Consider the following 14,502-nt stretch of genomic DNA (forward strand, 5'->3'; position numbering starts at 1 on the left):
AAATATGTGGCAGAATACATATTGGCCTAAATTGATGAAATTAGATGTTTTACATTTTTTTTATTGGATGTGTTTTATAGCAGAAAGTAAAACAAATATTGTTTCTCTTTTTCAAAATTGTCGCTCTTTTTTTGTTTATTGCTCAAAAAATAAAAACTGATCAAATACCACCAAAATAAAGCTCTATTTGTGGGGAAAAAAAGGACATCAAATTTAATTGGGTACAACATCGCAGGACTGGGCAATTGTCAGTTACGCAGTGCCATATCGCAAAAAATGGCCTGGTCATTAAAGCGGAGTTCCGGGCACAGAAATGATTTTTTGCTGAACATACCCCCGGGACAGTCAGGGCTAGCACATTCCACAATGGCTAGCCTCTGATCTGTCCCGGTTCGCACTTACCTTTTAGAAGAAATACTTACTTTGAAAATTTCTTCCACAGCGTTTCCATCTCTGTTGTGGGCAGCTGAAGCCGGCGCGGTCCTCTTCTCTGTCTTCTTCCGCGTCTTCGTGTCCCAGAATGCACTGCACCGGCCCCTCTCGTCACTTCCGGTGCGGCGCCACATTCCTAAACAGCTTCTGGGCATGCCCAGAAGCTGTTTAGCAGGGGAATGCGGCGTCGCCCGGAAATGACGAGCGGGGCCGGTGCCGTCGCATTGATTCCTGGGAGCTATGACGTTCTGCTCCCAGGAATCGTCGCGAGGCAGGAAGTGACGGGGTGAGCGTCGGCGCTGGAGGAGGAAGCAGTCATAGGTGAGTATTTACGATCTTCAATAAAAAGGTGAGTAAACAAAAAAAATAAAAATAACTATCCAATTCCTTTTCAGGTGAGCTCTACCTAGCGGAGGGGCACAAAAAAAAAAATCGTTTTTGTGCCCGGAACTCCGCTTTAAGGGGGTAAATCCTTCTGGAGCTGAAGTGGTTAAAAATCATGGACAGTCTCCAGACACCCCATTCTAAAATGTAACAAACTATTCTAAAAGTTTTACAAAATTCAGCAACATCAAAAAGTCCAAGTAGGACACCGAACGTTGGAGCCGATTTATTCTTCCAAAGCAAATACAATTTTGCAAACTGGTACTGACTAGTATTCCAATGTTTCTCTTCTCCATCACTCAGCTAATGTGACCCTGACGCTGATGGAGAGGGGCAGGGGAGGGTCAAACTAGGATGCTACTATATACAGGCAAAAGACATCCCCCTTATCAACTGATGATTTCATTGGTTGATAAGATGCCGGCAGCTAGAAGGTTGTAATGGTGCACAATGAAAACCTGTGGCTTTGTGTAACTAAAAGGCAGCCTTCATCCACACACCGGGTTGTATAACATTTTTGGACAATTTTAGGCATTTTGCCAAGGCACCCCTGAAGAAACCTCTAGGCAGCCTGGTTGAAAAAGGCTTGTATAAAAGACAATCGTTACATTTATCCACCCGTATCAATGAATGGGCTGGACACGGGTATACGCAGTGTTTGCATAAACAGTTGCATGAGCATAAATCGCAGGCGTTTATGCAAGCACAGCGTATACCGGCATACAGCCAGCCATTTATTAATATGGGTGTCTGTATGTTGCAGCTGTCTCTCCCAAACACAGAAGTACATCAGGTTCCTCAAACCATCAATGAATGAGGACATAAGGTGTGTGTAGCATTTCTGGCACCACGCATCTGTCGGCAAGATGAATTGGGACACTGCATCGCAACATCGCAACGCCGGTACCGTGTATTTCCACGCACATTACCCAGCACAATAGGGGGAATGGGCTTCAAAGGTTTTTTTCAGTATATTTGGTATCATATCTGCGTACCATTTTTTTTAAGCAAATCACTTTTCTGAATCTCTTGCAACGTTTTTTCAATGAAGATTCTGGCAGTAAAGCCCCGTACACACGATCAGAATATCGAACGATCTGTCTTCCGTTTTTGGTTGCATGCTAGTCTCATATGGAAAGTGAAGAGGTTACTTTTATACGAAAATTCCCGTACGACAGAATTCAACTTCAGAAGTGATGTCATGTGTTGAATTGTTTTGTATGTGTTCTTTAGTTTCTGAACATGCCTAGTCTTCCTCTTATGATTTTTTTCAGACGAAAACTGTACTAATTAAACGAAAATCGGACATTGTGTTCACGTGCGATAAAAATTTTATAGCCTGCACATCAGGATTTTGTCGTTCGAAAATTCGTAATCGGCTGTCGAAAGCACCATACTAACAATCCGAAAATCGGCAGATCGTTCGTCGGACGAAATGTTACTTCCAATTTTCGTATGGTGTGTACGGACCTTAAAGTGTACACACACGATAAATACACTATATATATATATATACTTTTGTTGTTAGATTGTAGTGCAAGGACCTGCCTGATTGCATACAAACTGAAAGTGTTTAGGTCTGACCTCATATTCTATGGTTCTGGAAAATCTAAAGGAAAAAATCTAAAGACAATTGTATAGTGTGTATGGTCCATTACACTGACAATGTTAAGCCACTGCCTTACAATTATCAGAAGCGTTGTCAGCTGCCATTTATGCTCCTGTCAGGCTGCCTATCTGATGAATCTGAACAGCCAGCTGAATTTATAATGTTCCTTTATTTTTACTTGCAAAGTAATCCATCACAAGTTTATATGCACAATTCAAATTATCTGCAGGTCATTGATGCAAAAATAATTGAATCAGCCAGGCAGTTAGCATTTTTGAGTGAACTCCTCCATGTCAGCACCCTATTTATCACAATAAGGCTTCCTATTATGTTCGTATGAGTAATACTGCCCATCCATGCGTGTTTTCTTTTTGTTTTTTTCATTATAAAGAATGATTGGTTTTGGCTGGAAATGTAGGCTGCTACTTCACCTGGGACCCCATTCTACCCTAAGGGTCCTTTCACACGGGCGTTCCACCCGGCGGACTCTGCTTTAGCGGGGGATCGATCCACTGATCCCCGCTGACAAGGCGGATGACAAGGCCGTCTCCAATCACTGTGCAGAGACAAAGCTGTCAGATCCCCGCTTTTCTCTATGGGGCGGTCCATTTTCATCCGTTCCGATCCTTCAGACGAATGGAAAAGAGGGTCACCATCTGTCTGGATTTCACGGACAGGATCGGATCAGATTGCAGCGGGTGTCAGCGGAAATGTCTGACATCCGCTGCCCCATAGGGGTGCATGGAGCGTCTGATCAGGCCTGCCTGAACAACTGACAGGTGGATTGATTGGAAAGCCTGTGTGAAAGAGGCCTTAAGCAAAACTAAAGTCCACAAATACTCATATATTATTCAGCAATAGGAAGTCTGTGAGCTCCCTTGCTGAGGCCAATATCGTCTCCCCAGCGTGTTCTGGGTGCAGCGTCTTCGGTTATCTTTATTGACCGGAGTGAGATGATGTAACTCTCACGCAGGATGCCAAACCTGCTGCGCATGGGCATGGGAGATCGTTTATTCTGGTACCAAGTTGTGCCAAAAATGTTCATTATTCATTCTAAACAAGTATGAGAACTGACAAGTATGCCCCGGTTCACACTGCCGCGTCTTGTCATGCGACTTGAGAGTTCAAAGTCACCTGACAAGTCGTGCACCCTTAACAGCAATAGAATCGTTCGCGACTCAAGTCGCTCCAACTTAGAAAAATGTTCTTTCACTACTTTAGTGCGACTTCAACACAACTTGCATTGACTTGGAAGAAGTCGTATTCAAGCCGCGATGAAATCAGACAGAGATGTTGGATTCAAAGCTGTGTGACTTTAAAGCCGCGGCAGTGTGAAGCTAAGTTTGTTTTTTACAATAGTGACATACAGTAACATGTCTCTTCTACAATAAAGAGCCGGCCTGCTTGCAGATTTTTTTAGTTCCACTTTAACCCCCACCTCTGGTGTTAGAAATATAATTGGGACAATTTACCCGTTTAATACCTGTAATACCAGTTTAGTGCTTTTTATAAGGTTTGCCAGAACATACTGTACATGGAGCTCCATTAGTTGTGCTTCGTTGCCCCTTATCCTTTCTGTACAAGTGTTCTTAATTGTGTTTAGTATTTATTACAGTTCATTTCCATGAATTGCCAGTAAAGTACCACTTCTGACAGCTGATTGAATATTGATTGATGAAGTAATTTGTTCAAAATTATATTTAACACTGAATAAACAAATGCTTTTTAATTTTTTAGTCCAAGCATAGTTGCTTAAAAATGTCTGTGGAACAGCAAATTCACTGTAAACACAAATTTCCTACTCTTTTTTTTTAATAATGAAGCTTTAGGTTTCCATAACCTATTTCAGCTTGAGCTATTGAGTCTGTAAACAGGCAAAGCATATAAGGACAGCCTTGTAAATGGGATCCTAACGTGCTGAAAAAGTTATTATGAAATATTCATGATTAGCATGTATTGAGAAATCCCCCCTGCTATTGTATTCTGACAACTGAACACTCAAACAATGGCTGCATCTGATTGGCTTCAATCACTGCTAGGCCAAGATCATTCTGCCCAGCTCTTTGGATTTTCAGATCACAGCCTGTTATGCCAAGTAGTGCTGACAGAATACAGTCTAATTGCAGCCGGTTCAGCAGGAATTGGACATTGGAGCTGTAAATGGCCAACAATAGTAAGGATGGCCATTTTTTTTTTTTCTTTTCTCAGCTAATGGACTGAACAAAAAAATAATGAACAGATTTCCCCATCCACTGAATGAAGGTGGATGAAGGAATCCTACCTGCTGAGACACTGTATTCTGACAGTAGAGATTCTTTCATGTCAGAATACACTGATCAATGGCTGCAGCCACTGATCGAGAATAATTTGATAAAAGATAAAAGTAAATACTTCTGTCAAGCAGAATTGGCCACACATGGATCGAAATGTGGCTGATATCTGCTGATCTAGCTGAATTTTCATCCATCTGTAGAAAGCTTAACATACCAGTCTTCTTGGTAGTACTAAGGGCAGGCTGCACAAAACCTCTTCTAGGTAGGCCCTTTTCTAATCGTCTGAACAGGTTTTACTTTTTTGACTGGGGTTCCTTTTAAAGGATAAGTCCAGGCAAAACCTAACCAACGCTAAACCTGTTCTGTGCCAGAATCTAAACCTAATCTATCTAACCCTGTAAGGCTTCGTTCACATAGTGGGGTCTCGGATCGATCCCGAATTATTGGAAATCACAGGACGCCGTGCAATTCCGTTGACTTGCAATGGCACCTCCCAAATGCGGAACGGTTTTGCTGTGATTGTCGCCCGACGAATTGTGGTAAAATCACGCAAACAGAATCGTGGGACGCCTGTCGACCAAAAGAAGTTCTTGTACCGTTTTTCGGTGACAGCGTCCCGCGATTCTGTTTGTGCGATTTCACCACAATGTTTTTTTGGGGCGACAGGTGTCCCACGATTCAGTTTGTGATTCGTCAGGCGACAATCGTGGCAAAATCGCGCCACGTTTGGGGTGCCATTGCAAATCACAGGAATACCATGCGATTCTGCCCACGATCCAAGATGCCAGTATGTGAACGGAGCCTTTAGCAAAAATCATTGTACTTACCTTTTCTGCACCTGATCCGGTCCGGTCTCCAGTGGCAAAAGCTGCGTGCTGGAGAGGACCGTCAACGGCTGTGAAATGAATGGGAAGTGACGTCACCCATAGACTTACTATGGGGCTTCCGTTTTCGGATGCCTCTCTTGCACCTGCCTCCGTGCTGAAGCCGCAGCTGACAGCTCAGCGTGGGACCGGACTGGATCGGTTGCAGAAAAGGTAAGTACGGCGATTTTTGCTTTACAGGGTTAGGCCTCATGCACACAGGGCGTTTGAAAAAACAGGCTGCAAAGCCAGTTCTGATGCCAGGAAAAAGCAGCTGTAAAAACGTACTTTCTCTATCGTTCATTGACAGACGTAGCTCCATCTTCTTCTTGACCATTGGGTTATGCTGCCCCCTACAGGAAAAGGACACTAGGGACGCCTATGGGGCTGTCCCTACAGGCACATGCCCACATCTGCGTTGGCGTTTAGCAGCCAATCTCTGCCCATCATCTATATTTCCGACCTCAGATCCAACTACTGCAGATCAAAAACGTCTGACATGGCCTAACACTGTATGCAGCCTTTAGCAGTGTCAGCTTAACGCTGCTGCTCCAGAACGCGCTGGCCCTGGGTTTTTTTACAGATTAAAAACGCCTATTCCACTTACAGCTCCTAAAAGGCTGTGTGTGCATGAGGCCATAGAATAACATGGAGGGGCGTTTTTAAGCTGCAAAAAAAATGCCTGATGCTCCTAAAAGCAGCTGTAAAAACGCCCTGTGTGCATGAGGCCTTAGATAGATTAGGTTTATAATGTGGCACAGAGCAGGTTTAGCATTAGCTAGGTTTTGCCTGGACTTCTACTTTAAGCTGAATAGAGCTGAAAGCCTAATTCCATTACAGATACATTGTGTGCTGTATTTGCCTGGCTACATCTTGATAGCTGCATATGATGTAATGCTTCAGCCGGGGAAGCTATGACAGCCATGCAAACAGCTGGCTTCCACTGGGTAATGGAGGGATGGAAGTCAGTGCATAGAGGAGCACATCACCAAGTAGCATGGGTGTCATTATTCCATCCACACATAACACTTCTCTGGATCTCACTGCTCAGTATCACAGGCAACAGAACGGCTTTACCATATAAATGCTTCACACATACCACCGTTTATTCGCGTGATGATGCTTTATGCTTATTTTTGTCAAAATCTGGGAGTTAACTCATTGAAATGCTGCCGTGCATTAACAGACCATTCATGATGAGTGGGCTGCCCTTACAAAACGCACATTAGCACGCAGTTTTAAGACCTCATGCACACAGGGTGTTTGATAAAACGAGCTGCAAAGCCAGTTCTGACACCAGGAAAAAGCAGCTTTAAAAACGTGCTTTTAGAAGCGTTTTGCATTGGTGTTAATGCACGTTTTAGCCACGTTTAGCAGCGTTAGCATTTAGCGGCCTTTCTCTGCCCTCTTCTATTTTCCAACCTCAAATCCAACTACAAACAGCTTAAAAACATCTGATGTGGCCTAACGCTGTGTGCAGCCTTTAGCAGCGTCAGGCGTTTTTACAGCTTAATGCTGCTGCTCCAGAACGCGCTGGCCCTGGGTTTTTATTCAGCTTGAAAACGCCTATTCCACTTACAGCTTCTAAAGGCCTGTGTGTGCACGAGGCCATAGAATAACATGGAGGGGCGTTTTTAAGCTGCAAAAAAAAAATATGTCTGACGCTCCTAAAAGCCGCTGTAAAAACGCTCTGTGTGTGCATGAGGCCTAAAAGATGAAGGCTACCATTTTTTACAGAAAGCAGGAGAGAGCAGCACCAGCTTAGTGTAAAATTTATTGGCGGACAATAAACATAGTAACTTACTCAGAGGTAAAGTTAAAATGATGTAGTGAGTGATGGAGGATCATCTGTCTCCTTCTCTGTCTTGTGCGACGTGGGACGGAAGCAGGGTGCCGGCGTTCCCCTGGGAAATCTGGTGTATGGCAGCTGGTCCGCAGGTTGGCGGCGGTGGAGGACTCGCGGTGAGGTTCCGACTTCCTGCTTCCGGTCCTGTAGACATCACATCCGGTGAGAAGATGACAGGGGGTGCACGCGTTGGGAGCATCCGTGCTCCTTCGTCAGGCTAATGCTAGCTGAAGTCAGTTGGTCTAATTTACTGGCACAGCTCATACCCACTGGTATGGCTTTTTAGACCCTGCATCTTAGCGGTCACATCATTTTAGTGCAGTAAGTCATGCTGGCTGTTGACTGTTCATTTGAAAGGTGTGTGACAGCAACTATTCATTGCAAATCTGCTGATATTAAAGATCTAATATAAATTGTGCCATTCTAATATTGTGCGATAAGCCCATTTTAGAGTTCCAGAAAAGCAGTTTTTTATTGATCCTAGATGATCGGTCTTCATGGCCAAGGAAATATTACACTCCTGGCATTCTATTAGATGTGACAGTCTCAGCAAATGTTTCATCAGAGTGCAAGCTTCTCGTGCAAATAGGGCTGCATTCTAAGCTCTATCTTGAGTTCCACTAAAACACACACTAATGCAGTGACTCGTGGCGGTTTTGTAGATAAAAAAAAACACAATTGCATTAAAGCAAATCGCCGTAAAAAAGTTAAAAACGTTCCCCTGTAAAACAATTGCATAATATGCTAGTACGCATCACATACTAGTACATTATGAAATACTTGCCGTAGAACAAAGCACTCCAGTAGGCTTCCATTCCTTATGGGATCGCGGACTCCGGCTGAGTGAGTGGCCGTAGCCGCGATTATGTCACTCCTGCGCATTTGCACGGGAGCCCTCGATTCTGGCACAGTATGCCAGACCTTCAGTGCCCATGCTCCAGTGACGTCACAGGCTGCATCCAGTGTGAATAGCTCCTAAAAGATGGCCGTGTAGGAGATATTAATTTTACCTACAGGTAAGTTTTATTATAGGCTTAGCTGTAGGTAAAAATCACAAAGCAGATTTTATTACCAGAACTACAGAGCTTTGTTAATTTGTGTCCTTTATAAATGTGCCCGGAGCTCAGCCTTAATCAGCACTTGTTGCTCTTGCTGGAGGATATCTTAACCCGCTGCAGTGTGTTTTATTGGCAGGTCTGGCTGGGTGTACGTTCACAGCCATCATTCTCCTGCTCCTCTTTTTATGCTGAACTGCGTCATGGCCGACACACCGACAAAGGGAGGAATTTCATATCCTGAACTCTAGGCATGGCTGTCTGTATGAGAGAAGAATGGGCAGTGCTTGCTTTAATTCTACTCCATTGGAATTATGCGTTAAAGGTCTCGGTGATTCATTCACCTGGCTCTAGTAAAAGGAGGAAGAAGTGAAATAATTGGCTTAGTGTCTCTTTGGCACTTTATTTTTCCATTGGTATAACTATTTATTCCGAAAAATATGTTTTGAAGCTCTGAGTTAATTCCTGCATACCATACAGGTTACACATGTGCAGGAAGGGTCTGCTGAGCCGGTCGGCCATCTTGAAACAAAGATTGGTAACTCATCTGGTCAGGAATATTCTTTTGTTTCGCTAACTTTGAGGCCAAGTGCTGGCTCATAGAGCCCCATCCACCCACCATCATTCCATGTAGGGTGGACAAAAATTGATGATTTTTTTTTTTTTTTTTATTTAAATCTGATTATTTTGATTTTCATCAAATTTATTTTAATAAAATGCTTTTGGAGTAAAAATCTATCTAAAGATAGTTTTCTATTCAGGATACATTAATAATTGAGTTTATTCAGCTTAGTTATGTAGCGTGAGGCTGTATATTCTACAATATTTACATTTTTTGGTAAACTCATTTAACCACTTCCCGCCCGCCCACCATCAAATGACGGCGGAGCGGTGCGGCTATTGTTCTGGGACACCGTCATATGATGGCGCACCAGAACAACCTCTCATGCACGCCCACCGGGGTGCGCAGTGCAGCGATTGTGGCCGTGCTGTGTTGCTAGGTTATGGCGCGACCCCGATCTTTGTAAAGAGCCAGTGACTTGGCTCTTTACCCATGTGATCGGCTGTGCTCACCATCAGTGCCCACAGTGCACGCCATCAGTGCCCATTTTTTTTCCTTCTATTAACTATAAAATATGAGACTGTAATGAGTTAAAAATATTGAATATATCCAGGCTCAAAATCATACATGCGGTATAAAATATTCATCGTGGTGTCCTTACAGATGCCTGTTATCAATAGGTGTTTGTGATTGTATGCACTTCCTATGTGTTTGTGTTTCTTTTAAGTACGCTCACTAAAAAAAAAATATATATATATATAATTTTCTGAAATTACTACGGGGTTTGGTTTTGTTAATTTAAACAGTGCTCATTAGAGTTTAGTATTCATTATTAATTATATCTGAGATTGGTTGAATAGTGAACCTTGCATGTAAGTTTATACCATAAAAAATTGAAATCTGGTCTAAAAAAAACCCAATATCTATTTTTATCATAACATCTATTGCTACTTATTATTGATATCATTTGAAAAGGCATTTGGTACACACAAAGTTGATTCATATCCTTTGTTGCTATAGATAGAGATATTTAAATTTGCTCTTTTTTTTTTTTTGTGCCCGGAGTTCAGCTTTACCTATGCCTGTTGAATTATTCAACCCAACCTATGGAAAATCCCATCAATAGGAATGAAAACATTCCTAATACATTACAATTTCCAGTCATTTTTTTGTCCACAAAGGTGTAAGCAGAGATAAGGAGGAGGTAAATGTTTAATTTTGCTCGTATCTTTCACCTTCCTGCGTAATAAATATTCAGGGAAAAGTTAGCAGCGTGGAATGATGTCTCTGCTGACTTTATCTGCCTGTGATGTTTTTATTTATATATTCTAATTAGAAGCTTAGTGTTCCCCATGTGGTCTGCAGAGAATAGCTAATTGATGGCGCTTCCTAATTTGCAACATCATGAGCTCATAGTAAATGCTTGCTACCTCAAATGCTATTAGCACATGCTTGCCATGAGTCGCATGCACTGAGCAACGTTTCCTTTTTCTCTTTCACAGTTACCAGTTACAACAATGTGTTAGACGCAAATTCTGATTCCGATGATGAAGACAAATTGCACATCGTAGAAGAGGAGAGCGTTACGGATGCGGCAGATGGCGAGGGCAGCGTGCCAGAAGATGACTTGTCAACCGACCAAACAGTATTAGCAGAAGGCAGCGAAAGTGTGAAACAAAGTTGCTGGGATGATGAAGGTACGCTGTACTGTTTCGCTGTAGAATCTTCAGGGTTTAGACAATAGGAATCCTTATATACTGTATGTACAGTATGTACTCTAATGGAGTTTGGAATCCAAATGTAGGATTTTTCTATGATCTGTATGCGTATGCTTGACCTATTTGATCCCATCTTGTGATGTCTTTTCTCCATATTTCGGAGTGTTTTGTATAGTTTATGGAAAAAAAAAACTATTATATACAGGGTTCATACGGTCCTGGAAATCCTGGAAAAGTCTTGGAATTTTTAGATGACACTTTCCAGGCCTGGAAAGGTCATGGAAAATTAGGAAACACACTAGGTTTTGGAAAAGTCATGGAATTAAATTACTGTGGAGGAGCGGGGAGCGGATGCTTAATTATTTTATGATAATTATATTGCCACATACTGTATTTACATTTTGCTGTATTAGCGTCCTTCCGGGTCCGCGGTATGCGCGTGCTGTCATTGGCCAGCAGCAGCCAAAGGGATGACCCAATCAGGCAGCTATGAGGCAGCGGAAGCGTCACTGGAGGACGGGCCGGCCGCATGAACGTGATGATGACGCGGAAGGGGGCGGTAACCGTTTCGGTTACCGCACCCCCGCGTCATCACGTTCATGCGGCCGGCCCGTCCTCCAGTGACGCTTCCGCTGCCTCATTGGTTGATAATCTCCCGGCTGTTACTGCTGCTGCTAGCCACAGTGTCTCCAGGCAAACCGCGGCCGACCCTCCCCACTGCCCTCAGTGATTTCCAGTTCCCCCCAGACAGTGCTCTCCATTCCCCCCCCTCTCCCCCTGTGCTCTCCATCCCCCTGGTTTTCCATGCTCCCCCCCCCGCGCCTTCCAACCCCCCTGCAATGCTTTCCAAACACCCCCTTAATTCTCTCCAGTCCCCCCCCCCTCCTCCAGTGCTCTCTGCTTCCCCTGTGCTCTTCTATTATGTCTGCAGTCTCTGACCTTCTCTTGTATCATGTCCGCAGCCTCTGACTACCTCCTGTATCATGTCCGCAGCCTCTGACTACCTTCTGTATCATGTCCGCAGCCTCTGACCACCTCCTGTATCATGTCCATAGCCTCTGACCACCTCCTGTATCATGTCCGTAGCCTCTGACCACCTCCTGTATCATGTCCGCAGCCTCTGACCACCTCCTGTATCATGTCCGCAGCCTCTGACCACCTCCTGTATCATGTCCGCAGCCTCTGACCACCTCCTGTATCATGTCCGCAGCCTCTGACCACCTCCTGTATCATGTCCGCAGCCTCTGACCACCTCCTGTATCATGTCTGCAGCCTCTGACCACCTCCTGTATCATGTCCGCAGTCTCTGACCTTCTCTTGTATCATGTCCGCAGCCTCTGACCACCTCCTGTATCATGTCAGCAGCCTCTGACCTTCTCCTGTATCATGTCCGCTAAATGTACAGTGTGTGTCGTAAAACGTTTGACATTTCGAACATGGGAGAGGCAGCGCTGTCTAGCCACGCTAAAGGTGCAAAGCACCAGTCTGCAGCTGTGTGCTTGACAGCTTCCAATCCGATTGCTGGCTTTTTCACCCGTGCGCCTGAAGCGACACCGGCTCCCAGCTGCGGCAGCGGTGCTTCCATCTCATCCACTGTAAAACAAGGGACCATTTTGAGTCATGCTGTATCCAGAAACGAAACCCTAACTGCAGAGGTACTGTCCACTACAAAGATTGTTATTTATTTTAGTAAAAATATGCTGGGTGTGACATGGATTTTTCTTCTTATTTAACATGTATACATAGACATTTCATGAAACATTAGGTCATGAATATTTACGTGAAGTCATGGAAAAGTCATGGAATTTTATTGATGAAAATGTGTATGAACCCTGTATATAAAAAAATAAAAATAATCTACAGGGCAGTCTTTACAGTCCAGCTTGTTCCTGTGACTCCAAGGCCTAATCCATCTTTATTCTGACTATCTAATCGATAAAGAGTGTCATGCAGGCATTAAAGCAGTCTTGTTTTTAGGTGGCCTGGTGCTGCATTTGGTCACCTGCCAAGTCTTCACTGCTGCCAGGGACCTTACCAAGGACAATTCCCTCCACAATTACATCCAGCATGGTTAAGACACACCAAGTATAGACCTTCAATCAAGCTTCCTTTTTCATCAGGCTGCAAGTTCTTCATAAATGAGTTTGGAGAACCGCAACCAATATTGTAGGCAGACCACAAAGTCCACACCCTTAAGGGATAAATTATAAAGAACTATATAACACTTCTGGAGCCCATAGCTGACGGCTACTCCAAGAAACCACTCCTATAAAATGGTCTACTTTGTAGGGCTACCATGGAAGTTTAAATATATGAAACAAAAAAAGATAAAATATAGATATATATGTATAAACAGGAAGGAAGTAATGGTCACGTAGGAATAGTGGTGGTAGGAACACATCCTTGCTGTTTATACTTAATATGTCGAGTTGTGAGTGAATTTATACATACATCTATATTTTAGGATGTAATTACATATTTTTTCATTAAAAGGATCATTTTGGGTGGAATTTTGAGTTTAATAGGTATACCTTGTTTTTAACTCCTGTCTTGTGTCTTTATACTTTTGTAACAAAATATCTTTGTTAAGAATTTGGGTGTATATATATATATATATATATATTTTTTTTTTTTTTTTAATCATATAATTGGACTTCCATGGTAGCCCTACAAAGTAGAAATTTTATAATTTTGAATTCACTAGAATGCAGATATTAGGGAGAACCGTGACCTGTACCTTTTAGTACCCTGATGCCCAACCTGCAGCCCTAAAGGTTGAATGTGTTTGTTTGGTACTTGTTGGGAGGTCTTCGGACCTCAACAGTTAGCAGTGGAAGTGGGATCACCGGTTTGTAAAGGTGCTGTATTAGCAGTGATCTCTAGCAGTTTCTTGCAGCATGTATTCAGTCTCCAGAAGTCTAAGGTAGGACATAGATAATTCGTTTTACCTCGAGTTGCTGGAAAGAAAATCACTTAATTCCCCTATCAACACAGTCAGTGATGAGGGGGAAATCCCTCCTGCTGAGCTATTGTGTTCTCCTGGCAAATGGAGAGGTGGGGGGGCGACGGGGAGCCATCCCTGGCGGGAGAACACATTGGCAATGCTGATATATCGGGGGCCAATATGCACTTTCCCCGATATATTGGAATCGCCCACTGAGGTTACCGATATTGCTGATATTTAGGGGAAAGTGCTGTATCGGAGTGATGGCTGCAGCTAGAGGCATCACCCAGTGCTGGCGTCCATAGCCAACAGTCAGCTGTCTTGTAATGACAACCGATGCGGCTGAGAAGCCGCTCGGCTGTCATTACAAGGAGCGGGAGGGGACGTCTCCCCCCTTCCGCCACCTTCCGTGGCTTGCCCGGGTCTCCCGTCCCACCGAGAGCCCTGGGCATCCTACCTGCACGGCCGCCGAAGAGAAGACCCGATCAAAGCCGCATTCGGCTCTGATCAGGTCTCCATGTAAAAAACCCGGAAGTGATGTCATGACATACTCGGCAGCAAAAATGCGAGCATTCAAAACAGCCAAACTTGGCATTTTAAATGCTTTTAAGTGCAGAGGAGGGGTTTGGGGACTTCTAGACCCCCAGATCCCTCCACAACAGTACCTTTTAATAAAAAAAAAAAATAAATTTTTTAAATGTCCAAAAATATCATCCGATACCGATATTCGATTACCAAAATATCGGTATCGGCACTAAAAAAACTATATCGGTCGATCACTAATTAAAACCAATGTGTTTTAAACATCCTATATAT

The 14,502-nt window shown here is 43.5% G+C and overlaps 1 protein-coding gene across 1 annotated transcript in view; it reads left to right on the plus strand.

Moving 5' to 3' along the window:
* Positions 1-14,502, plus strand: part of ZEB1 (zinc finger E-box binding homeobox 1) — a 242,189-nt gene that overhangs the window by 150,142 nt on the left and 77,545 nt on the right. The window contains exon 2 of the mRNA XM_082258387.1: positions 10,527-10,721. Within this exon, the coding sequence (XP_082114513.1) occupies positions 10,527-10,721 (195 nt within the window). The remainder of the gene's footprint in view (positions 1-10,526; positions 10,722-14,502) is intronic.

The sequence above is a fragment of the Pelophylax lessonae genome, assembly GCF_965119305.1.
Source record: "Pelophylax lessonae genome assembly, chromosome: 5".
In the NCBI taxonomy this organism is placed as follows: Eukaryota; Metazoa; Chordata; class Amphibia; order Anura; family Ranidae; genus Pelophylax; species Pelophylax lessonae.